This window comes from Physeter macrocephalus, chromosome 9, assembly GCF_002837175.3.
Source record: "Physeter macrocephalus isolate SW-GA chromosome 9, ASM283717v5, whole genome shotgun sequence".
NCBI lineage: Eukaryota > Metazoa > Chordata > Mammalia > Artiodactyla > Physeteridae > Physeter > Physeter macrocephalus.
In genome coordinates, this window is record NC_041222.1 from 1874947 (window position 1) to 1898763 (window position 23817).

General features: G+C 43.7%; 1 protein-coding gene and 1 pseudogene across 4 annotated transcripts in view; one reads left to right on the forward strand and one right to left on the reverse strand.

Annotated features, from left to right (window-relative positions):
* The window catches only part of MAPKAP1 (MAPK associated protein 1), a 232170-nt gene that overhangs the window by 182161 nt on the left and 26192 nt on the right, over positions 1-23817 (forward strand). For all 4 annotated transcript variants that reach the window (XM_007102665.3, XM_007102666.3, XM_007102668.3 and 1 more), the window contains 2 exons: positions 5253-5393; positions 22939-23076. In XM_007102665.3, coding sequence (XP_007102727.1) covers positions 5253-5393; positions 22939-23076 — 279 coding nt within the window. The remainder of the gene's footprint in view (positions 1-5252; positions 5394-22938; positions 23077-23817) is intronic.
* Positions 9017-9113, reverse strand: LOC112065566 (uncharacterized; annotated as a pseudogene).

Genomic DNA, 23817 nt, shown 5'->3' on the forward strand with positions numbered 1-23817 from the left:
AAAAAAAAAAAAAAAAAAAAATAGTACTGAGGTTATGGACCCGCCTCCCCCCATGCCTGGGGTCCTGAGCTGCACTTTGAGAACCACTGACTTAGAGTTTACAGTTACCCACACAGTCCCTGTCCTTGCTGCTGCTTGTAGGAATGTGGTGACGCAGGAGGAGAAGGAGAAGGAACATGACTCCGGAGTCCGATAGATCTGTCCCAGCTCCGCCTCTTTTCCAGCAGTGGAACCTTGGGCAAGGTTTTTGACCCACTCTTGACCCACGGTGTTAGAGTTAGGATTTGAATCTACATCTCTGAACTCGATGTTCCAGGTTCCTTCCAGTGTTATTAAGCCCCAGGGCCACATCCCGGCTCTCTCTCAGTACCTCCTCTTTCTTTCTTCGGTGCAGGCCTTACACCCCGCCAGCCTCCTCCTTCCCCTCCTCTCTGCTTCCCTTTGCTCCCTCTTCCCTAGCCTGGTGTTGCCATTAAGACAGGTGCCACTCCTTGTTGCCTTTTTTCCTGATTTCTTACTCCAGACAGCTAAGCTCCTTCCTCTCTTGGATTTTTTGCTTGTCCCCCAGCGCTTTCTGTATCATGAACATGCTCTCTGTCATCCTTGCAGAGCCTGTTGTCAGTCCATTTGAGCTCTGGTGCTCAAGTCACTTTTAGGCCCCCCCCACCAAAATTTGATCTATCACAATACATCTTTGAGTTATTGCAGCTCAAGCGTTTTGACACAATACATTATGGTAATCCATGGCACATAGAGACATTAACACTCTCGACTTTGACAAAATACATTGTGAAGTCTTTGAAGGCACCATTACAATTTATCTTGTCATTCATGAGGAGACCCGATTCAGCATTAATGTAGATGAACACAGTGTGGCTTTTGTTTCATTTAATTGCTTGTGACCTTTTTAATTGCTAATTTAACAAAATACCAAAGGGTTATATTTCAATTAAATTAACAGTTTGAGGAGTGGTTTTTTTTAATATGTTTATTTTTAAGACATTCTGGTTCTATTTTTTACTTCGAGTAGATAAAAATGTCTTCTCTTAACAGAAGTCGTTTTGGAATGTGAAGTTGATAGTACAGTAATATTTTTACTATGCACTGTGGTGCAGTATCAGGCATCTTTCATGTGTGTTTGGGTTCACCCCTTTCCAGAAGGATACAAACAGTAAAGGTGTACATGCAAAGTCAGAACTTACCCGGTTAAAAAAAAAAAAAATGCTTTTGCTATAATGCTCTGCTTCAGATGTGTGCCTTTAGATTAAGTGTCTGTTGCATGCATCATTTATTGGGCACTTCTCTCTGCCTTGTCCTGTTTTCTTGGTGTTCTGTAGTGAGTTTGTAAGCTCCTAAAGGTCAGGAACCCTGCCTTATCTTCATCAATGTCCCTTCCCAGTCTAGCACACTGCAGGCATGGGGACAGTAGTTGCAGGTTGCATGGCTGACTGATCTGTACACACAGACATGCCCCCTCCAAGCAGAGGCATTCCCGAGCCTACTTTGAGAAATGGCACTGGAACTCCAAAACCAGAAGTTGTTCCCATTCAGCAGATAACCTGCTTGGGGGTGAGCGGCATGTATCAGAGGTGAGTGCAGGACTGTTTCTTCCTTCTCTGCTTCCCCGGTGCTGCTGCCCTTTTGACCGTAAATGTAAACACACCCCTTGTCGACTGGGGCAAGGCTCAGGACTCACCCAAGTATCAGGGGGACTTAAATCCTCAAATGGGATATGAATTTACACTGTCAGAGAGTAGAAGGTCAATGCAAGAAGCATTAATGTGTTGAGCCAGCTCCAGCTATGTAAGTCTTGGACAAAATTAATATGAGGAAATTGACAAGCCTTGCTGGTTATTCCATAGCTTTAAGACCTCTACTAAAATCCTATCATCTCATCTGCCCATTATTAACTTTTCAGCAAAATATAAAGTTTTCATTAATCTCGCACAGCAAATTTAGGAGTGAAAACTGGCACTTGTTTGAGCTTTCAGGACTACATTAGCTGGTGTATTAAACAAAATATGTCATTCTTCAGTAGCTTCTGCAAGAAACTAAATCAATTTCCAGCCATATTTATGCACCACTTTATCTAAAAGCATCTAAGATGCTTTATTAGCAGCTGGCATTGAAATTGCTCAGTAAAAAATTGTCACGTTATAGTAATTTTTAAATTGGTTTTAATCCAACCTCATAAAATGTAAAACTCTTAAGTGTGATTTTTTTAAAATAATTGGCATTTTAGCATAATGAGCTGTTACCTCTTTCCAAATCAAATACCTGCAATATTTAGAAAATACTAATTGGTAAAGAAACCAGAAGTTCTTAAGCTGCGTTGTATCTAATAATGGCATTTTCTCAGAAAAGATGGCTTTAAATGATTTAAAACATGAAACGATTTTAGTATTTCTCCAAAATTCTCAATTTAACAGGTTCTAAAGGAAAAGTAAACACATCTTGGCAGCTCTGTTTTAGTAAAAGGTATATTTGGAGAAAGTGAATAACTATTTGAAACTTTAATTTCTAGCCAGCCTCTTGGCTTGCGATGTGGACACAACTCTGGAGACAGTAACGATCATGATCACAGCATCTCTATCCAAATCTCAAGTGTTCCAGAGAAAGGAAACAGGGTTACCCAATGACCCTTGCAGACGTCGAGTGCAACTTTGCTAGTCCTAGCAATGTGATGTTGGTTAAGTCACTAAGCCTCCTTGATCCTGGGGATACGGCACTCGGTATTCACCCAGTAAATTGTTATTGAGCTCTTGCGTTATTCTGTGCATGGTAGCACTAGCAGGGTCTGGGCTATGGTGATTAGTAAAGCAGTCACTCTGCCTCTGCTCTTGGGGTTACAGTCTAATGGTGGAGACAGACAATTACTATCTGTGATAAATAACCTGAAGGGAAATGCAGGGTGCAGTAACAGAAGGAGCTGAGCTAGACTTAGGGTTCCTTGGAATGTCACTTGAGCTAAGCTCATCAGAGGGATGGGGAGGAGGCTTGGAGAAAAAAGGCCAGGAGGGAGTGGAATGGGAAGAAGGGTGACCTGGGCGGAGAGGTCAACACACGGGACTGTGTCACAGGCATTCGGTGACTGGCCCCGTTAAGGCCGAGGCTGTACCCTTACTGAGGGGAAAGCGTCCTTGTAGGTGCTAGAATGGTCCAAGCTGGGAATAGCTGTAGTGTTTGGAAATAGAATGCACAATTCCTAATAAATTAGTTAAATGTGAAGGCGTCAGAAACCAGCTTTGCCTTAAAAGCCTCCCCTGTAAGCAATAACTGTGGGAAGGAAAGTGTGTAATTGGTAGGCATAGAGAATTTTCCAGTTTTATGCCCAAATCTAGAGTTTTCCATTCCTCCAACTCTGTGCCAAGGAGTTCTCTCGTGGTCTCCCTGTGGATCCGTCTCTGTGTGCTCATCACAAGGCCTCGGGCACCCCTCTGGTTGGCCTCTTCTAGACAGATGCTCCCTCCCACCAGCAGCCACACCTTCAGAAGACCACATTTCAAACTCAGGCATGGGGGGTGACCAGAGTTAGTTTAGCTTTGCTTATGTGACCTTGGGCGTGTGACTTTGCCTCTCAGAGCCTCGGCTTCTTCATCCGTGTAATACGAAAACTGGGGGACCTACCTACCAGGTTGTCTTGAGACTTAAATGCGTGTGTGAAGTACGCAGCACCATGCCTGATGTGTGAGTACTCACCTGTACTAGCTGTAATTATCATTGTTGATTGATTTGTTTATTTAGCAGAATTTAGTGAGAGCGTGCCAGTTGCCTGTACTGCTTGCAGGAAAAGCTGCGGAGGTGAAGAAGAGGCTTTACTGATCCTCGCAAAGGTTCCAATTTAGGACACAGCAACCACTCAGCAATTCTAGTGCAAGCCTGAATGTGATCCACTATGACAAGAGAATAAAAATAATCATGACTGCTATTTATAAGCATATTACATGCTAGATTCTTTTTTTTTAACATCTTTATTGGAGTGTAATTGCTCTACAATGGTGTGTTAGTTTCTGCTTTATAACAAAGTGAATCAGTTATACATATACATATGTTCCCATATCTCTTCCCTCTCGTGCCTCCCTCCCTCCCACCCTCCCTATCCCACCCCTCTAGGTGGTCACAAAGCACCGAGCTCATGCTAGAGTCTTTAAATGTGTTTTGGTATTCTGTGGATGGCAGATGCTGGGGTTCAGAGAAACAGTCACTTGGCCAATATCACACAGTAAGTTAGAGGCAGAGCCAGGAATTGAGCCCAGGTCTCCCTGGCTCCAGAGTCCAGTATAAACCAGCTGCCATGGAGTTCAAGAGGAGGTGGAGTCTGAGCTAGCCTGGGTGGAGTTTTGACAGAGGGATGTTCTAGGCCAACGGTATACCACATGAGCAAAGAACCAGAAGTAGAAAAACCTGAACCTATATGTAGTCTGAGGAGTTTGGGAAGAGCTGAGAGAAGGTATGTGTTAGAAGTGACAAATAAAATGGGAAATTTTTGTTTCAGCAAGATTGTGGACGTCCTTGATTGCTTGACTGAAGCGTGTGCTTCATTCAGGAGGCCTTGGGAAGCCAGGGAAGATTTTTGAGCTCCAGTCTTCTTATTTGTCCCCACTATCAATATCAGAGAACTTAGTGCACACTACACGTTTGATGAGTGAATGAGTGATCAAAGCTTTAGAAAGATCAATCGGAAAGTCCCGTAGTAGCTGGACTGCTGAGGGAGCCTGGTGGCCAGAAGGCCACTGAGGAGACCGTTACAGCCACCCGAGCGCTAGCAGGCTCGTACCTGAACCACTGGAGGCTGTGGGGTGCAGGACAGGAAGCTGATAAACAGACAGTTTGCAAATCGTTGAAAGAACAGGGATTCTTCAAGGAGCATGGACTACTTTTATGATCCGGAAAATTAATAGAAAAAGAAGCAAGAAGTTTGACCACCCATGCTTTTGTGATTTTGACCTACTCTTGTGGAGACAGAGCTTCTGGCGAGCAGGAGTTTTTCTGCCCTCTGTATTGCTGCTGCCCAGCCAAGGGCCTGCCATAGAACAGGCAGTGTTTGTGGAATTAATTGTTGAATGATTAATATGTTACCATTCTTTGTTTACTGGAATGGCATTATTAAGTCATCGCTCAGCCTTTTCTTTTCCAAATTAAATAGCCCATATTATTTTAATTTATCCCAAAGCATTTTAAGCAGACACCATTTGCCAAGCCTCATGTGTCTTTATGTGCCTTTATGTGTTAAACTGCTTTTTCCTCCCCAGGTTCAAGGGCAGACGGGGTTTTTGAGGAGGATTCACAAATTGACATAGCTACAGTACAGGATATGCTGAGCAGCCACCATTACAAGTCATTCAAAGTCAGCATGATTCACAGACTCCGATTCACAACTGATGTACAGTTAGGTAAGTGTGTCAACTTTCTATCAGTGGTCAATGTCGAAATAGGGAAAGAAACAACATACAACTTTTTTTTTTTTTTTTTTTTTTTTTTTTTCCCGGTTCCCCAGCCTCTCACTGTTGTGGCCTTTCCCGTTGCGGAGCACAGGCTTCGGATGGCCTCTCCCGTTGCGGAGCGCAGGCTCCGGACGCGCAGGCTCAGCGGCCATGGCTCACGGGCCCAGCCGCTCCGCGGCACGTGGGATCTTCGCGGACCGGGGCACGAACCCGTGTTCCCTGCATCGGCAGGCGGACTCTCAACCACTGCGCCGCCAGGGAAGCCCCCAACATACAACTTTTATGTGACCTGAATGACTAACGGTAATTTGTTTTCAGAGAAAATGTTGAAGCAGTGAAATTTAAAGTAACTCCTTTTTCCCACCTGAGTGCTCTGTCTTGTCTTCTTTTTTATGAAGCAGAATATTAGAAATAGAACTAACTTGAGACTCTGTAAACTGATTGACTTATGTGAAGTTCCATAATTTTCATTCTGTAATTCTCCTACATCCTATCCTTAGAACTGCTTTGTAACATTGCTACTTGCCTTTTCTTACTCCATGAATCCATTCCTTATTCATTCATGCCTTTATTCAGGAAGCTTTTTAATGATCTCAGAAGTTATATTTGGATCCTCACCAGATAATCTAGAACTAAAATTCAATTAATATTTGGGGTTAATTTGTTTCCATTAAGTGCTAAATTTCTCTTTTGACTTAAACCTAACAGAGGTAGAAAAAGTGTCGTAGTAGTCAACAGAACATGAATACGCCAACATCGTCACCATCCTCATGGCCGTCATCTGTAGGTATGTGCGTGTATTAGGCACCGTGCTCAGTGCTTTACATGCACTACTAACCTACCTAAAAGGTAGGTAGTTTTACTGTCTCCATCTGACAGAGAAGGTAAATGAGGTACAGAGAGGTGAAGTCTCATGCCCATGCTCACACAGCAGGTAGGGAGTGGTATCAGGGGCAGAACCCTGGTCTGGCCAACTGGAGTGCACCTGCTGCATAAAAGAGGATGATGGGAGGGCAGGGGAGCGGGTACAGGTGCCAGGCTTACCCAGTCAGGGAGCTGAGCTACTCCCGGGCTCTGCCGAGGCCTCTGCCACACTGCCTCTTCCTGGGCTTCGTTTGCTTCATGCGTAAAGGGAGAAAGTTTGAATTCTGACTCTAAGGCTCACTAATGTTATGTTTCTCACAAATGTTTTGTAAATGTCTCATAATAAAACCTTTTCTAATGTGGGCATTAGTGTGGCTAATTTGTAATAAGTCTCAAAAAGCTCTCAAATATTCATCCCAACTTGACTGACAGGAGCTTGAAATATGCTGACAGTAACTTACTAATTAAGAGATGAGCATCAGAATCACATCTGGTTTAAATTGTGGCTCTGTCGACACCAGCGGTATTAGGCAAGTGTCTTAATCTTTCTGAGGCTTGATTCCATTCTGTTTAAACGGGAATATCAGTGTGCCAGCCTCTTAGGATTGCTGTGGGGAATGAGTCAGATACTCCACTTAGCTTAGCACAGGGCCTGGCGGTTGGTAGACTGTAAGTGAGAGCTGTTAGTGGAGAGGCAAGATAGCGGAAACTTGGAGGACAGACTGAAGAGTTAGAAGCCTGGGTTCAAACCCTGGCTCATTCATTAGCTGTATCAACACAGGCAAGTGATGCAGAGCGCAATCTCCTCCTCTGTAAGATGAAGATAATAGCCTCTGTCTCATAGATATGGTAATTACGGGGACGAAAAGTCATTATCACACGCGCAGTACTTAGAAAGGCGCGTGGCACATAGCAAGTGCTCAGTAAACAACAGCTTGTAAGATGATGGTGATTCTGACAGACTAAATAGATGAATTAGCACCCAGTATCTGAATTGGTACACACACAACCTACCTTTTTTCCCCCTCCGTAAACCTCTTTCTCCCTCCTCACAGAAAAAACCTCTAAAGTGGTACAAAATGCTTATTTAATGTTAATTCTTAAAACAGAAAGTTCTTCAGCGTTGTTCTTTCTAAAGATGCTTTTTCTGGTATCTCTCATGGAAGTAAAATTAATAAGGCTGCTCAAAAACAAGGCAGATGCCAAAAAAAGGGGGAGAAAGCACATGTTGTATGATTCCATCTATATAACGTTCAAAAGTACACAAAAATAATGTGTAGAAGTAATGATAGTGGTTATCCTGGAGAGTGAAAAGGCTGTAGTGACTGGATGGGGGAACACCTGGGGTACTGGTAGGGTTCTGTTTCTTGATCTGGGGGCTGATTACATGAGTATGTAGGCTTGGTGGAAAAGTCAAGTTATATAAACTCTTGGGATTTATACACTTTGTATATTTTCAATTAAAAGTTTGCTAAAATAAGAATGCTACTCAGACATCATTTGTGTTTGCCTGCAGTTCTTTCCCAGTAACAGAGGGTCTGCTTTTTCTGAGTGGGTCTAGTTTTAAGAAGCCCAGTAAGTAGCCTGACTGAAGTCAAGATAGAGGCCCAGGGTACAAGGCGAGGATTTTCCCAGGTGAGCATAATCCCTGCTGTTCCCCAAGGTGCAAAGCAGTGCCTTGGAAAGATAACCAAGAGCGTGGCTTCTTTCCCCACATTTTTTCCAAAGGCAAAAAGTCAAACTTGAATTCATCAGATTCTGATCTGTATATTCATTCAAAGGAAAAAGTCCACACAAGGATCTGTGCAAAGAGCCCAAGTTCTGCAGGCAAGAATGGGTTTGAATCCCAGCTTCACCATTTGCCTGCAGTGTCAGCTTAGACAAGTCCCTTCCCTTTTCAGTCTTAGTGTTTGTCGTTTATGAAGTGGGAATTATAATGTTTACCTTTCAAGATCGTGTATGAAAGTGGCCCTTAGTAGCTTATCTTAATGATGTTATCATTGTCATTATTATGTTTATTTTGCCTATTGCTTTCTCTCCTAGTCCACCATCTTTTTTTTTTAACATCTTTATTGGAGTATAATTGCTTTACAATGGTGTGTTAGTTTCTGCTTTATAACAAAGTGAATCAGCTATACATATACATATATCCCCATATCTCTTCCCTCTTTCGTCCCCCTCCCACCCTCCCTATCCCACCCCTCTAGGTGGTCACAAAGCACCGAGCTGATCTCCCTGTGCTATGCGGCTCCTTCCCACTAGCTATCGGTTTTACATTTGGTAGTGTGTATATGTCCATGCCACTCTCTCACTCAGTCCCAGCTTACCCTTCCCTTTTCCCCCTTCCCGTGTCCTCAAGTCCATCCTCTAGTAAGTCTGAGTCTTTATTCCCCTCCTGCCCCTAGGTTCTTCATGACCTTTTTTTTAGATTCCATATATATGTGTTAGCATACGGTATTTGTTTTTCTCCTTCTGACTTACTTCACTCTGTATGACAGACTCCAGGTCCATCCACTCACTACAAATAACTCAGTTTCATTTCTTTTTATGGCTGAGTAATATCCCATTGTATATATGTGCCGCATTTTCTTTATCTCTTCATCGTTGATGGACACTTAGGTTGCTTCCATGTCCTGGCTATTGTAGATAGAGCTGCAGTGAACATTGTGGTACATGCCTCTTTTTGAATTATGGTTTTCTCAGGGTATAAAAATATGGAACGCTTCACGTCATCCTTGCGCAGGAGCCACGCTAATCTCCTCTGTATCGTTCCAATTTTAGTATATGTGCTGCCGAAGCGAGCACTAGTCCACCATCTTGAAAGTATTTAACCAGATCACTCAAATTAGGTAGTGGCTCTATTGGCAAAGTCACGGTGGAGACTTGTCAGGTAGAAATAGATGATGATAGTAATGCAAGTGTCTCTGTCCAGAGCATTGGTTCTCAGAAGTGAGGAGCCTGGAAGCTGGTCCCAGTCACCTCTGAATGCTTCCAGTGGCACACATAGCACCCTCTGGTGGAAAGTCACAACTGAGGAACTTCTAAAATATTAGATGTTGTCAGAACATTTGTTTCTGTTATGAATCTAAATTCAGTCTTTACCGTTATAAGCAAAAACTTCATTAATTAATCCTGAGTAATTTTGTGACAATTGGATAAACTGTGCCCACGAGTACTATATCGTGCAGTGAATAAATAAGTTCATTTCCTATTCCCATGTAGATGAGCTCAGGTATGTATTAAGACCCTTACTTCCTTCTTGGAAAGCAGATGATAACACCCTTTTCATTCTCACAACAACAACAAAAGGCTGCACACAGTAGTCCAGAAATTCTTTCTTTCTGAAACAGCATCTACTGCGAAGTTCAGGGCAGCACACGTTCTTTATGAGCATTCAAGTGAGCAGCTGGATTCTGAGATCAGTAAATAATTTATTTTATTTCGACTGACTAGACGGGTGCTTCAGATCTTTCCTGACACTGATGGATGGTCTCCTCTGCTCGTCCATCCTGTGTCAGTCAGAGCAGAGATTCCACTTGCCCCCTGTGGCAAGTTCTTCTAAGTGGTAAGTGTCTGTGTGCGGCATTTACCCAGCAGCACTGCTGATTCCACAAAAAACCACCCGTCCACTCTGAGTTAGTGTACATGAGAGCGCAGAGCCGAGGCTCGGCATTCCCGAGCTCTGCGGTGCCATCGTAGCAGCCTACCTCCTGATTGGGGAGTAGGGGCCAGTGTCCCAGTTTTACTGTCTGCTGTTTGTTTCTGGGAAAGTCAGGGGATAAGAGACTCAAACTTTGATTTGCAAGACCCAAAATTACATCAATTTTCCACCAGACTTAGTTTGTTTTTTTTTTTTTAGTCTCAGCATTTCTTTTAATAACAAATTGTTAACTGAATAATCCAGTGGTAAGCAATGTGTTTTAAGTATACTGTGATACAGCCATATACAGAAATGTTATAGAACCTTTGAGAGGAAGCCCTCTCAAAATTTTTATTGAAATGGGAATGTATCAATATGTTAAAATAGAAAAAATAACATTCACAGTATGATTTGCAGCTATGCAAATATGAGTGTATGTACATAAACACATATATGCCAACACATGTATACATAAATATATATATATTTAAAAATTCCTCCAAGGAAATATATCAAAATGCTAACAATAGTTATCAATGGGTGGTAAAGTTACAAGTGATTTTTTTTCTTCTTTTCCTGGGATTTTTACAATGATCACATGGCTTTTCTGTGGAAGGGAGCTTTTTTCTTTTTAAAAAGCCTTTGCTCTTCACCATATTAAAAAGAGAAATGAATGAAGTAGTGTGTTACTGCCCATCCGGATATATCATATCTTACTGGTTGTCAAGCAGCATATCCTACATCGTGCCCATCTCCAGTCACAGGCAGAAAGGACAGAAACTCAGGCACAAACACACCCCATCCAAAGGGCAGTGCATTCACTCTAGGGAGCAGCCTAAGCAGCACGTACAGCAACTTCAATTCTCCACTCAAACCACTCCCCATCTCTCACCCAACGTTTTAGGTTTACTTTTTTTTTTTTTTAATGTATTTATTTATTTTTGGCTGTGTTGGGTCTTCGTTTCTGTGCGAGGAGGGCTTTCTCCAGTTGCGGCGAGCGGGGGCCACTCTTCATCGCGGTGCGCGGGCCTCTCACTATCGTGGCCTCTCTTGTTGCGGAGCACAGGCTCCAGATGCGCAGGTTCAGTAGTTGTGGCTCACGGGCTTAGTTGCTCCGCGGCATGTGGGATCTTCCCAGACCAGGGCTCGAACCCGTGTACCCTGCATTGGCAGGCAGATTCTTAACCACTGCGCCACCAGGGAAGCCCCCAGGTTTACTTTTTGATGTGATACAGTACTCCTCACACAAGCTGCACGTGGGGACAGACCATTTTAATCCTCTACTCTATGCCACTCAGTCTGTCCTTGAGGGAAATGCTACCCATTTAGTAAATTTACCCACCAAGCCAGAAATCACTGTCATTCTGGACACTTCTCCATCGTCAATGGAAACAGGTAAGCCTTGCTGCTTTCTAAAAATGGCCAGTCCTGCTTGGCAAATGACAGCATATGCAGAGTTCTCACTCCTGCAGAGAATGGTCCACCAGACTTTTATATGAATGAAAAACTTCATTGGAGTCCATTAATGCAACCTGGGACAAAGATCTGATCTTTTAAAATATTATTAACAAGAAGAATTATAATTTTTAAAAGCAGTTATCGTTTATCAAATGCTTGCTATGTGCCAACCACTCTGCTGATCACTCTCTTATATGCGTTGTCTCCTGTAATCATAGTACTTTATTAGACAGTACTGATATGATCTCCATTTTTTATGTGAGGAGACCGGGGTACAGGGAAAATCTAGTAAGTAATGAGGCTGGGATCAGAACCCAAGACTGTGTGAGGCTGAGGCCTGTGGCTAACTACCAGATCATGCCTTGAATGCAATCGTCATTGCACTAATACTCTGTATTTCTATCACTATAAGAATGTACGGTATACAATGAACCTTCACCCCATTACCATATTTAATTGACACAGCACACTGACAGTGTTATTCCCATTTCATGACAAAACTGAAGCTCGGAGGCGTTAATGAAATCATGCGATGTGTATAAAGCACTTAGTGCTTCCTGGCACATAGCTGTTACTTAATAAGTACTAACTCTCTTTCCCTCCCTGTCAGCCATCAGATATACAGTAGGATATCCAGTCCCAGTAGCAGAACTGGGACTGAAACTCAATCCTATACACTAAATCCAGTCCGTCACATGACAGATATCTCAGTCATTAATAACGTCCCTTCTCCAAGGAAGTGATTACTTCTAGTTGGCCAGTTCCAAAAATTCTGCCCATCCCTCACTCTTCTCCCTGTCCTAGCTTCTGGAGGTCAGTGTCAGTGTGGCACGTGTGCTGCTAGTCCATCCTCCATTCACATTGTTAATCAATCACTGCACTTCTTCCCTCTGGGCCCAGACCTGACCTCAGAATCATTTCCAACACAGCCTTTTTTTTTTCTTCACCACGTGGCATGTTGGATCTTCGTTCCCCGACCAGGGATCGAACCCACACCCCCTGCATTGGAAGCACGGAGTCTTAACAACTGGACCACCAGGGAAGTCCCATCCAACACAGCCTTATAAGCAGCCCCTACCAATCAGTTGGCGTTGGTTCGTTCTTAAGTTGAAATCTATTTGCCATCCATGCTCTGTCAACCTGGAAAACACACCAAACAAAGCTGTCATTGGTGTATTTCCCAAAAATATTTTTGGACTATTTCATCTTGTCTGCTTCCCTTCCATGTTGGGTGTAAAAGTACAGGTGCCCTTTAAGTGTAGACCTTGCCTGAGCTTATACCAAGTTGAGATTTTTTTCCCATTAACTTGAGCTCCTGTATGCTTGACCACAGGATCAGGCACTAAGACATGGGTGCTACCCAAACATGCCAAGGCTGGCAGGTTGAAGTAGGTTTGGGGAAATTGAATCTAAAAGGGTCAGATGGTGAATGCCAGCCATGATCTAAGAAGCCCATAGTATACTATCGATAAGTTCTTGTTGGCTGGCTGACGGAAACTGAATTACAACACACCAGCCAAGGGGCTGCCCATAACCCCGTGTAAGACTCAAGGCAGAGAAGGTCAAGACATGACCATAGCATACCTCTCATTTATATGGTACCTTAAGGCAGTGGTTCCTACCATGACCGTGTATCAGACTCACCAACTCCCTGGCCTCATACCAGACCTGCTGGCTCAGAATCTCTCCTTAATTGTGGGGTTTGGGAAATGCAATCTCACAGTATTCAAAGGACAAAACCCCTTATAAGGCTCTTTGTCCAACGCTTGTTTTTACTTATTGGGCAGGTCAGCCTGGTTTTCCCAGCACAGGGTCTCAGGCTGAGAAATGTTTTTATAGTTGTGCCACTTGTGCTAACTTGACTCCTTCACCTTATCATTTGTCGATATTGACCATCCCCATGTCACCAAAGGAATATGTTACTGAATACATAATATACCATGAATCCCATCTGTGTCATTACTGCATATGTAATCTAACATAATTCTGTATAGGATATAAAATTCTGTATAGGGTTTACAGTTAAAGATTATATTGTAAAACAACCTCTACCAAAAGTTTCCATGGTTACCTCCATTATCTCTTCATAAAACAATCCATATACATAATCATAACACTTGTGATCACAGTAGTTTTTTAACAAAAGCATCAAGTACAGTAGCACATTCCTTAGAGAAAGCAAAGAGATTTCATCTCATAAACAACTCCAAGTTTGTAATGGCTGCCCAGAGCATTGTGCTGAGGTAGCATCTCAGGCTGCATCTGAGGGCAACATAAACTCTGTGATTGATTAAAAATGTCTGCCTTGGGCCTGAGTATGATGAGAGGCAGCATGTTTGCCATCTGTTGTCTTTCCTGGTTTATCCTATTGCAGTTATTATTTAACCCTCCGGTCAGTACCTACAAGCCAGCACTCAAAGAAGACCTTATCACAGTATTATTTTTTAATATGTACTATGCAAACTTAAGAGACACATTACAACACAAAACTACGTGAGTGGAAGCAACAGCTGTGGCCTGGACTTTATTACTCCTCAAGCTCACTCTGACGCTGAAAGTAGTTCATGTGGTTGTATGAATAAAATATTTGCCCCTGTTATTTTCCAGTGGGATACCTATGGAGTATAGTTCAAGTAATTACGTAATCTGGAAATTCATGTTCTTAAGAAATGGATTGATCTTCCTTCCACTTTTCCATTTCATATTGAATACTAAGGAGATACCCTTCTCCACTCAAAGGCACTAAAATGTTCATGAGGAGGCTTGCATCATGTTTAACTCCAGGATCCCTGGGTTTGAGAATGCAAATTCTAGCATTCTAGTATTTTTTTTAAATATTTATTTATTTATTTATGGCTGTGTCGGGTCTTAGTTGCAGCACGCAGAGTCTTTCGTTGTGGTGCACAGGCTTCTCTCTAGTTGTGGCGTGCAGGTTTTCTCTCTCTAGTTATGGTGCGTGGGCTCCAGAGCACATGGGCTCTGTAGTTGTGGCGTGCAGGCTCCAGACCGTGTGGGTTCCGTAGTTGCGGCACATGGGCTCTCTAGTTGTGGCATGCGGGCTTAGTTGCCCCACAGCATGTGGGATCTTGGTTCCCCAACCAGGGATCGAACCTGCGTCCCCTGCATTGGAAGGCGGATTCTTAACCACTGGACCACCAGGGAAGTCCCAGCATTCTAGTGTTAATAGTAATAAACTAGCAATAAATTCTAGTATTAAATGATTGTTCTCTCCCTATTTTGACAACATTTTCTGAACCAAAATTTGGAATAGAGTTTATCAAATCCTAATGAATTTATGAGGTAGCAGGACAGATACTATCAAGACTGCCTCCAGAAAATTTCTTTACCACATTAATGCTTAATGCAGTGATCAAGTCAAGGGAAAATCCCCTGACAAGGAATGTCGGAAACTCGAGAGGCTTTTTCTAACTGTATACTTTCCTCTCTGCTCCCAGATCTACCCTTTTGAGAATTCCTGTTCAGTAATCCACGGTTACTAGTGACAATGTGTCAGGTTCCTCGGATGGCTGAGGAAGAATTAAGAATTGGAAAAAGTTGAGAACCACTGGCATAATGGAATTAGTGGGAATCGGATACGTGAGAGTTTGCCAAGGTTCCGTATTCTTTTTACCACTTCCTCATCCTTGGCACTTGAGCCCTGACGATGTACTGGGGCCTGGGCGTAGGGACGATCAGGTTTTTCCTCATTCTGCAGGTGATAGTATAAGTTCTCTTAGGAAACACAGCATTACTGCTGTGTTGGTGGCGCACGGTCTTTGTTGCTCTGCGGCATGTGAGATCTTCCCGGACCAGGGCTCGAACCCGTGTCCCCTGCACTGGCAGGCGGATTCTTAACCACTGCGCCACCAGGCAAGCCCCTATACTGTCATGCATTTGATCACTGTAAACATAATGCATAGTGAGACAAAGTGGGTCTTTTTAAGCCCTAGCTTTGTAGTATGGGATGTGAATTATGGTTATAGCTCTGTCATTAATGGGTGACATCAGACAAGTCATATCCCCGCCCTAAGCCTCAATTTCTTCATAAGGGAAATGAAAGCCCCAGACTAGGTGATCTCTCATTAAGCCCAAACAGCCTTTGTGTCTGATCCTGTGGGTAAATTCAGAGAAGTATCAAAGATTTCCCTGCCTGCTCTGTAGATGCTATCGATTGGCTGCATAAATTCAGCAAAATCCACTCTGGCTAAGAGTTGTTCAGTGACACTCCCCAGGGGCTTTTCCAGGCTTTCATAGGCTCTAGGTAACCTGAAGACAAGAGGACTGTAGAATTGTATAAAAAGCTACTCCAGGATTTAACAGCAGTGGGGCTTTTGTAGTCTTGGATTCGCAGTTGTAGGAAATTGATGAATGAACCACAGCTCGTGATGTCCAAGCAAATAAGCAATAACTCAGGAAATACACTGAGGCGGGGAATGTTAGATGCCCTAATCGTTGCCACACTGGTGTTCCAGCTCACTAGAAGGGTATTTTAAGTGTGCCTTGTGGGGCAGCTGTGCCTTCTAAAAGTCAAGCATATAGGAAACAGCTGACGTGTGGGAACACGCACCGACTGGACTTAGTCCCGTAGACCTGGACTTCAACCCCAGCTTTGCTGTTTCCTAGCTTGATTCACCCTGGTCAAGTACGTCATTTCACCTGTCTGAGGTCATTTTTAATAATAATTTTGATAATAATTGAGCCTTTATTATGTGCCAGGCACTCTGCTCTTTTGTACATGCTTAGGCCATTCTACCTTCATGACACCCTAGGAGTTGGTACTGTTGTTTCCTCATTGTACAAAGGAGAAAGCTCAGGGTCACCGAGGGAGAAGTAACTTTGCCCAGGATAATACCAGTGAGATCAAGATCTCCAGATTCATGACTTGGAGACCTTGTAGGGCAGGGGTTCCCTAGCACAAACATTTCCACAACTTCCAGATGTGAGAATGTTCTTCCTGTTGTTGAATTGAACTCTTGGAGGTTGCTGGGAAGAGGTTTGCCCTCTTGGTGATGGGAGGTTATTGCAAGGATTCGTGGGGATGAGGGCATTGGTCTTCCCAGGTGGACAGTTGTTCTGGATCCCAGTGCTTCCAGTACTGGGGTATAGAGCCGGTCCCAGAGAGAATCACCTCCCACCCCCACCCCCACCCCAGACTAGCGCCGGGCAGGTCCTTTGTTCCTATCCCTCCCAGGGCTCTCTGAGCTCACTCCCCTGTCCTGACCCTCATCAGTGGGTCTGTATCACATCCCTTAGCCCAGTGCCTGACTCCGGGTAACAATAGTCATGAGAAGTAGTCGTATATGTCACTAGCTATGGCTTAAGCACTATTCCAAACACTTTTACAAGTCTTACTTCACTTAATCCTCATAACAAGCCCATGAGGTGGATTTTATTATCATCACCATCTATTTATAGCAACCTTCCCAAAGTCACATAGTTAGGAAGTAGGGAAGCTGATACCCAAACTCAGGACTCTGTGACTCCAAAGTCCCCTATTCCTAACCTCTCTGCACTACTGCCTTTAAATGTAAAATGGGCTGCTACTACCTTCCTGGTAGAGATGTGGTGAGCTCTCAAGTTGCTACACACAAAAGGACCCAGCGCAGGGGCTGCCCAAAGTAGGTACCTAGTCTGTGTTAGCAGAAGATGATATACAGGGCTCATTTCCTCTTATGGAAATCTTTTGGTTAACTAAAACAGACAAGGGTCTCCTTGTGATAACTCTAAAGCATTGGACAAATAGTCTCCCCAGAGAGTTGTATATACATTATAGTTGCATTTTTGTTTATTTTGAGCTGTCTTGTTAAGGAAGGATTTATATGCTGGCGTTGATGTAGGACAGCAATCAGGCAGTGTTTTCTGCCTTTGACAGTTGGTGTGATAGTTTGCTTCCAGTGAAGTTTGACTCACTGTATCTGGAAGCTGTCAGAAGTAGGAACATGAAAAGGTCATGACGGATGGCTTTGGATAAGTGGGTTGGGGAGGAGAGCTGGTAAAGGAGACAAATGGCCTCCTTGTTTCCGAGGGAAGGGGCTGACTCTGGCCGCTTCGGGCCGGCCCCCATCCTCTCCTCCTCCTCACTGGCTGGGCTGCTGGGGTGGAGCCTCCCGGGGACCATTTGTCAGAGTGGCACCGGGTTGGGCATAACACAGCTCCTAGGAGCCCTTCCCAGCAGCCCAGCCCCTCAGGGACTGGAGGACTGCTAGGTGGAAGGAGTCTTCAGTTTAGGATCACTTCTCATGATTACCAGTTACAGAGTTCAACATACTCACTTCCTCATATTTTAAAAATTGGGAGAGAATTCCCTGGCGGTCCAGTGGTTAGGACTGCACGCTTTCACTTCCAAGGACACGGGTTCAACCCCTGGTCGGGGAACTAAGATCCCGCAGCTACATGGCGTTGCCAAAAATAAATAAATAAATAAATAAATAAAAATTGGGAAAAAGTACTGAATTCTGAAGTAGAAACAAACAAACAAACAAAAGTCAACTTTTAAAATGATGTTTGGGGCTCCCCTGGTGGCGCAGTGGTTGAGAGTCCGCCTGCTGATGCAGGGGACACGGGTTCGTGCCCCGGTCCGGGCAGATCCCACATGCCGCGGAGCGGCTGGGCCCGTGAGCCATGGCCGCTGAGCCTGCACGTCCGGAGCCTGTGCTCCACAACGGGAGAGGCCACAACAGTGAGAGGCCCACGTACTGCCAAACAAAACAAAAACAAAAAAACAAAAACAAATAAAATGATGTTTGTTTTTATTTTTGGTGAAATTTCTACTTTGGAAAAATATAGAAAAGAAAAGGATGTAATCCCACTGGCCAGAGTTGACTTGACCACTCTACCAATATGAAGCATATCCTTTTGATCTCTTTTCTATAAATATTTTTCTGTCCTTTTCACCTAGTGTCATAAGAATTTTTCCAAGTCAGAGCTTTTCTTATACATAATTTTGCATGGATTTTTCATGGTTGTATTGTATTCTGACATGGTTGGATTAATTCTTGTTGGCCATTTAAGTTGGAGAAATGTAAACTTAACAAAAGCCAGCTTCCCTTGTTTTCTTGGACGTATGTTTATAATTTGAATTACTTTAAAATAGTGCATAAATGACACTTTAAGGAGTGCCTCTGCCTTTCCTTCAGTGACTTTACACAAAAACTTTTCAGAAGCATGCTCAGTGGTCAAACAGAAGAATATTGATAGGATTTCATGCTCCAGTTTGCCATGTATGAACAAAAATAGGTGTACATTTATTGGCACATTTGAATATTATTTGTTCCTTGGTGAAAATTGAGAGAGGAAACTAAAGACTAGGTGGGCAGAATTTCTTATCTCATCTTCTTGACTTAGCTGAATGGGGCCGTGCAGAGCAGTAGAAAGGATCATACTTGGGAACCAGATGGCTCTGGGTATGAACACAGCTTTCCCACTTTAAAGCTCCCCAGCCTTGGGCTTCCCTGGTGGCGCAGTGGTTAAGAATCCACCTGCCAGTGCAGGGGACACAGGTTCGAGCCCAGGTCAGGGAAGATCCCACGTGCCACGGAGCAACTAAGCCCGTGTGCCACAACTACTGAGCCTGTGCTCTAGAGCCTGTGAGCCCCAACCGCTGAGCCCGCACGCCTGGAGCCCAAGCTCGACAACAAGAGAAGCCACCGCAGTGAGAAGCCCACGCACTGCAACAAAGAGTAGCCCCTGCTCACCGCAACTAGAGAAAGCCCACGTGCAGCAACGAAGACCCAACACAGCCAAATCAATCAATCAATCAATATCCCCAGCCTTAGACAAGTACCATCATCTCTCCTAGCGTATGTTATGTAAAACACCTCACATAGTTCCTGCAGAATAGTGCAGTGGCTGAGGGGACAGATTCTGGAACCAGATTACCTGGCTTTCTTCAAATTCCAGCTTTGCCACTTTGTAGCTGTGTAAACTTGGGCAAGTTACTTAACCTCCCTGTGTTTCAGGTTCCTCATCTATAAAATAGGGAAAAACGTAGTAACCAACTTCATAAGGTTGTTGTGAGATTTGAATCGATGCATACAAAGGATTTCTAACCTTTCTGGCACATAGTTGGTGCCAGTTAATGCTTCACCGCTCTTTGCCCCTGACCTAGCCTGTAGCACCAGCCTCCAAACTGGTTTCCTCTCCACCAGGCTGCCTCCTCCTGTTTGCTTCCCGGCTGGATTCCACAGACTCTGTCTTCAACAGTAGTGGGGTCTGGGTGTGCTCAGGAAAATGGGCTCCGGCAGTGGGCTGCCACTTGTCCAGCAAGAGCGAATAGGGTCCTGTGGGGCCGTGTGCCCTGCTTTAAGAAGCCGGACTCACGTATCTCGAGTCGGGTGAGGTTATTTAACGTACAAAAGGATTTTTCCCGTCAGGAAAGATTCCCCTACAGGTTTCTTTAAATAGTGACTCCTCTAGGCAGTCGAGTGTTTTACAGATCATTAACTACTTGACTGAAAGCCTGCAGGGCAGAGAAACTTAAAACTAAAGTGTTGGGAGCCCCTGCCAATTACAGATCAATCCAAAATGAAGATAAAGTATCTCTGAAACTAGAAGTCACTGGGAAAATGTGATTTGATTCAGAAAAAAATCTGATTTACACGCATCTCTTTTGGAACACACCACTTGTTTAAACGGTGTTGCGCCTGCCTGCCTGTCTTGAATCTAGTGTGCTCGTCTCCCACATCTTCATCCCCAAACTGCAGGCTTGGGGTTCCCCTCTGTGAACAGTGACTGCACAATAACCCCAGGAAAGGGTGTCTTTGGGAAAGTGTTCTTGTGGCCGAGCAGAGCTTAGGCAGTTGATGCAGAGATACAGCCCGTAATGGATGAACTATACAGTAACAATTTGCAGATAAAAATAATAGAAGTTAAAGTGTACTTTACATGATAAAAGAAAGATGAAAGAGGACGAGAGTCTGTTATATCTGAGATGGTTACAAAAGTCCTGCTTTGTGAAGTAGGCTCTGTTGAAAAGATTGATGCAATGGGGAGTGACCTTGGCTTGGAGCAGGAGCTGGTGATGTATGTATGCGCATCCCTCTGCTAAATGGACCCAGATTTGTAGCACTAATATACATGGGAGCCCAGAACCAAACTCACTACGGCAATAAATCAACAGCCACTTTGGGTGTCATTTCTGGTTTATATTCCACTATTGTTCTATCACTTAAATTCATGTCACTATCATCTTTTCATCTGGAACAGTTTTATATAATTTTCCAGTGGAGTTACCTGACAAATCCTATCAAATTAACAAGCTACATTAACAGTATTGACTGACTACGGCTTCAGGAGTTGCAGGGCCGTAGAACAAAATTTTAAAACCGTGTCTCTCTGATGATGATCTTTCCCCTTCCCTTTCTGAGAAAGGAATGTGGGGAAGGGTTTATTCCACATAAGAGATCTGCACATTTATTTTGCTCTGCTCGTTTTGACTTTTATAAATGTCAAAACAAGAAGCAGAAGGGGTAAAAAAACACTACCAACAACCACGGTGTAAGTACTTTTCTTCTTTCAGGGAACTATAGAAATGTCCAGATCTTTAACATTTAATGACCAAATTGGAGGGAAGAGTGTAACTGGGTAATCTGTTTTAAGTGAAATGTAATAAAATTGGTCTCCTGATACATTCTCGCCCTCCTGAAATCATCTAGACCTGAACGTCCAGAGTCAATTGGGCTTATGACGTTATGCCTAATTGAAATACGGTGTTCCTGAAATATGTCTAATGACAAATTCCAGCGTTCGATTAATAAAAAATACCGATTGTTCGTCTTTTCCAAAGACCACACGGTAATGACCAGGGTTAAGCAACTGAACTGCAGTGTCTCCTTCAGACAGCAGGCGAGACTCTTCCGTAGTCTGTCCAGTCTCCTGCCTTTGTCTGACTGCTATTTGGGATTTCTTTATTCATAAAGTAAAATAGAGATGAATGGAGTGTGTGGCAGAGCTAATCACTAGGATTTTGTTTGTTTTCTTTTTTAATTTTAAATTTGGTCTGACTGTGGTCATTGTGTTCTTTTGATTTTTGTTTTTTAATTTAGCTATTTCTTTTATCTGCCTTATCTTATGGCCTACTAAGTTTTCTCACATTATATTTTAAATTTTCTAAGTGTGATCCGTAGGATGAAATATGTTAATTCTGGTTGTCTTTTCTGTTTCAGTATGAACACTTGATTGTTTTAATTATTTCTTATATTTTTACTTCGTTTTGCTTTTTTTCACTTTGAGCCTGACCTTTAAACTGTGGCCTAAAAATTAATTACTTTTAAGATTCCATCTGGGGTCCACTCTAGAAGGGTATTGAAGGGTTTTGTTTCACTTCATGAACAGATTCCTCGATTTTCAGTAAAAGGAAAAAGAGAGCATCTAGCCAAAACCTTTGTGTCAGGCTGGGCACCTTCTGCTTGGTGATACCAGGAGAGCAATCACTGTGCGTTTCTGCAGTTATCCCAGGACACCCTCCATCCCTGGCGTTACCTTGGTTCTCCTAACACCTTTGCTCCCAGTCACTGCACAGTGTGTTATGTCTTTCACAGCTCTGAAAATGAAACCTGAAGTCCCTGTAGTTAATGCTCTGGATTCCTGTTAGAAAGTCTTTGTTACATAAAGTGCACACCCAGTGCTGTCTCTCCATCGGTGGAGAAGCAGTGACCTCCACAGCCTGAAACCAGGCTCCAAGACTTGAACTTGGAATGTTTAATGTGAAGGATCCTTTGATCTTCCTGTGACTTCCTTTAAATACAGTATGGATAATTATTTAGCGTCAGAGAATTATTTAGTAAGAGAGAGAGATTTTTCCTGTTTTTAGCGTGCAGGATTTTTCCAGGTCAGAAACTCTTCATTGGTAGCCTAGCTGTTTAGGCGTAGGTGATGTTACAGCTTTATCTGTCCAACCCAGATCTTCTAAAGCAAAGCAAAACAAAACAGAGACCACTGATCAAAATTGTTTAAATGAACCATATCTTATAGTAACTATATTTCATTAACAATATGTAGATAAACTCTGTATTGTTTCTGTGTTATATCTAAGGAGGTAAGCTTCTTAATACCTTTTTTTTTTTTTTTTGCGGTACGCGGGCCTCTCACCGCTGTGGCCTCTCAGGTTGCGGAGCACAGGCTCCGGACGCGCAGGCTCAGCGGCCGTGGCTCACGGGCCCAGCCGCTCCGCGGCATGTGGGATCTTCCCGGACCGGGGCACGAACCCACGTCCCCTGCATCGGCAGGCGGACTCCCAACCACTGCGCCACCAGGGAAGCCCCTTAATACCTTTTTATATGGCTTTTGATTTTCCCCCTCCCCCGCTCCAACCCCAGCTCACCCACCCAGGAAACCAGACTGTGCAACTTCTCTGTGCCATTTGGAGTCTCCTTATGTCTGTCTTAAGAAGCCTATGGCATTCCCCAAAGCTCTAGAAAAGAGCTCATGTTCTTGCAATTTAGGATTTATAAGACAGGTCAAATGATTACCCTGAAATCACTTACACCTTGTACTTCTTGTGGCTTCTTTTTTGTCCTCCCCTTGGCCTTACAGGTATCTCTGGAGACAAAGTAGAGATAGACCCAGTTACGAATCAGAAAGCCAGCACTAAGTTTTGGATTAAGCAGAAACCCATCTCAGTCGATTCTGACCTGCTCTGTGCCTGTGACCTTGCTGAAGAAAAAAGCCCCAGTGAGTAGTCCCTTTTATTTATGTCTCCTTCCACTCTTCCTCCCTTCCCTTCTGTGTGCTGGGTACCAGGAGAATATATTGCCACTGTGTCCCTTTTTCCTTGGGTCTGTTTAATTCATTACCAGAAATTTCTTTTAATTAAATGGGATTGTATTATGGTGCCCAGAGCCTGACATGGGCCCCTGTTCTGTTCACTCTTGACGGCAGTAGAGAACCTCACAGTGGTTCCTGACCTCAGTAGCCCCCCCGCTGAGGGCTGGGGCCACAGGGGCAGATTCCTAATGGGAATCTGCACTCACCAGAGCCCTCATTTCACTTTGTGCTCCCTTCCCCTTCCCGTTTGGGGTACTGGACCTGTCAGACCTGGACCTGCCTTCCTTCCTTGCCAGATCGAGGGAAGTTGGAGGATTTCCTGTGGCGGCTGAAGACTAGATTTAGATATCCATCATGCCAGAGGTGTCATCACCCTCCAGACTATTGGCAGCTGCATGACCTACCAGCTCGTAATTAAACTCCTGCCTGGTCCTGCAGAAGAGATCACTGCTGGGTTGGCACTCCTCTGTTTAAATTATCAAAGTAGATATAGTCTGGGTGTATATTTTAGCATATTATATTTTTGCAGTTAAGTAATTAAGTGTAGCTTTTAGATTAATCATTTTTAGGGCTTCAGTCCCATCAAGAGGCAGAAAGGACACAGATCGCAGTGATATTCCTCCATGGAAGAAAGGATTTGTTAGTTGC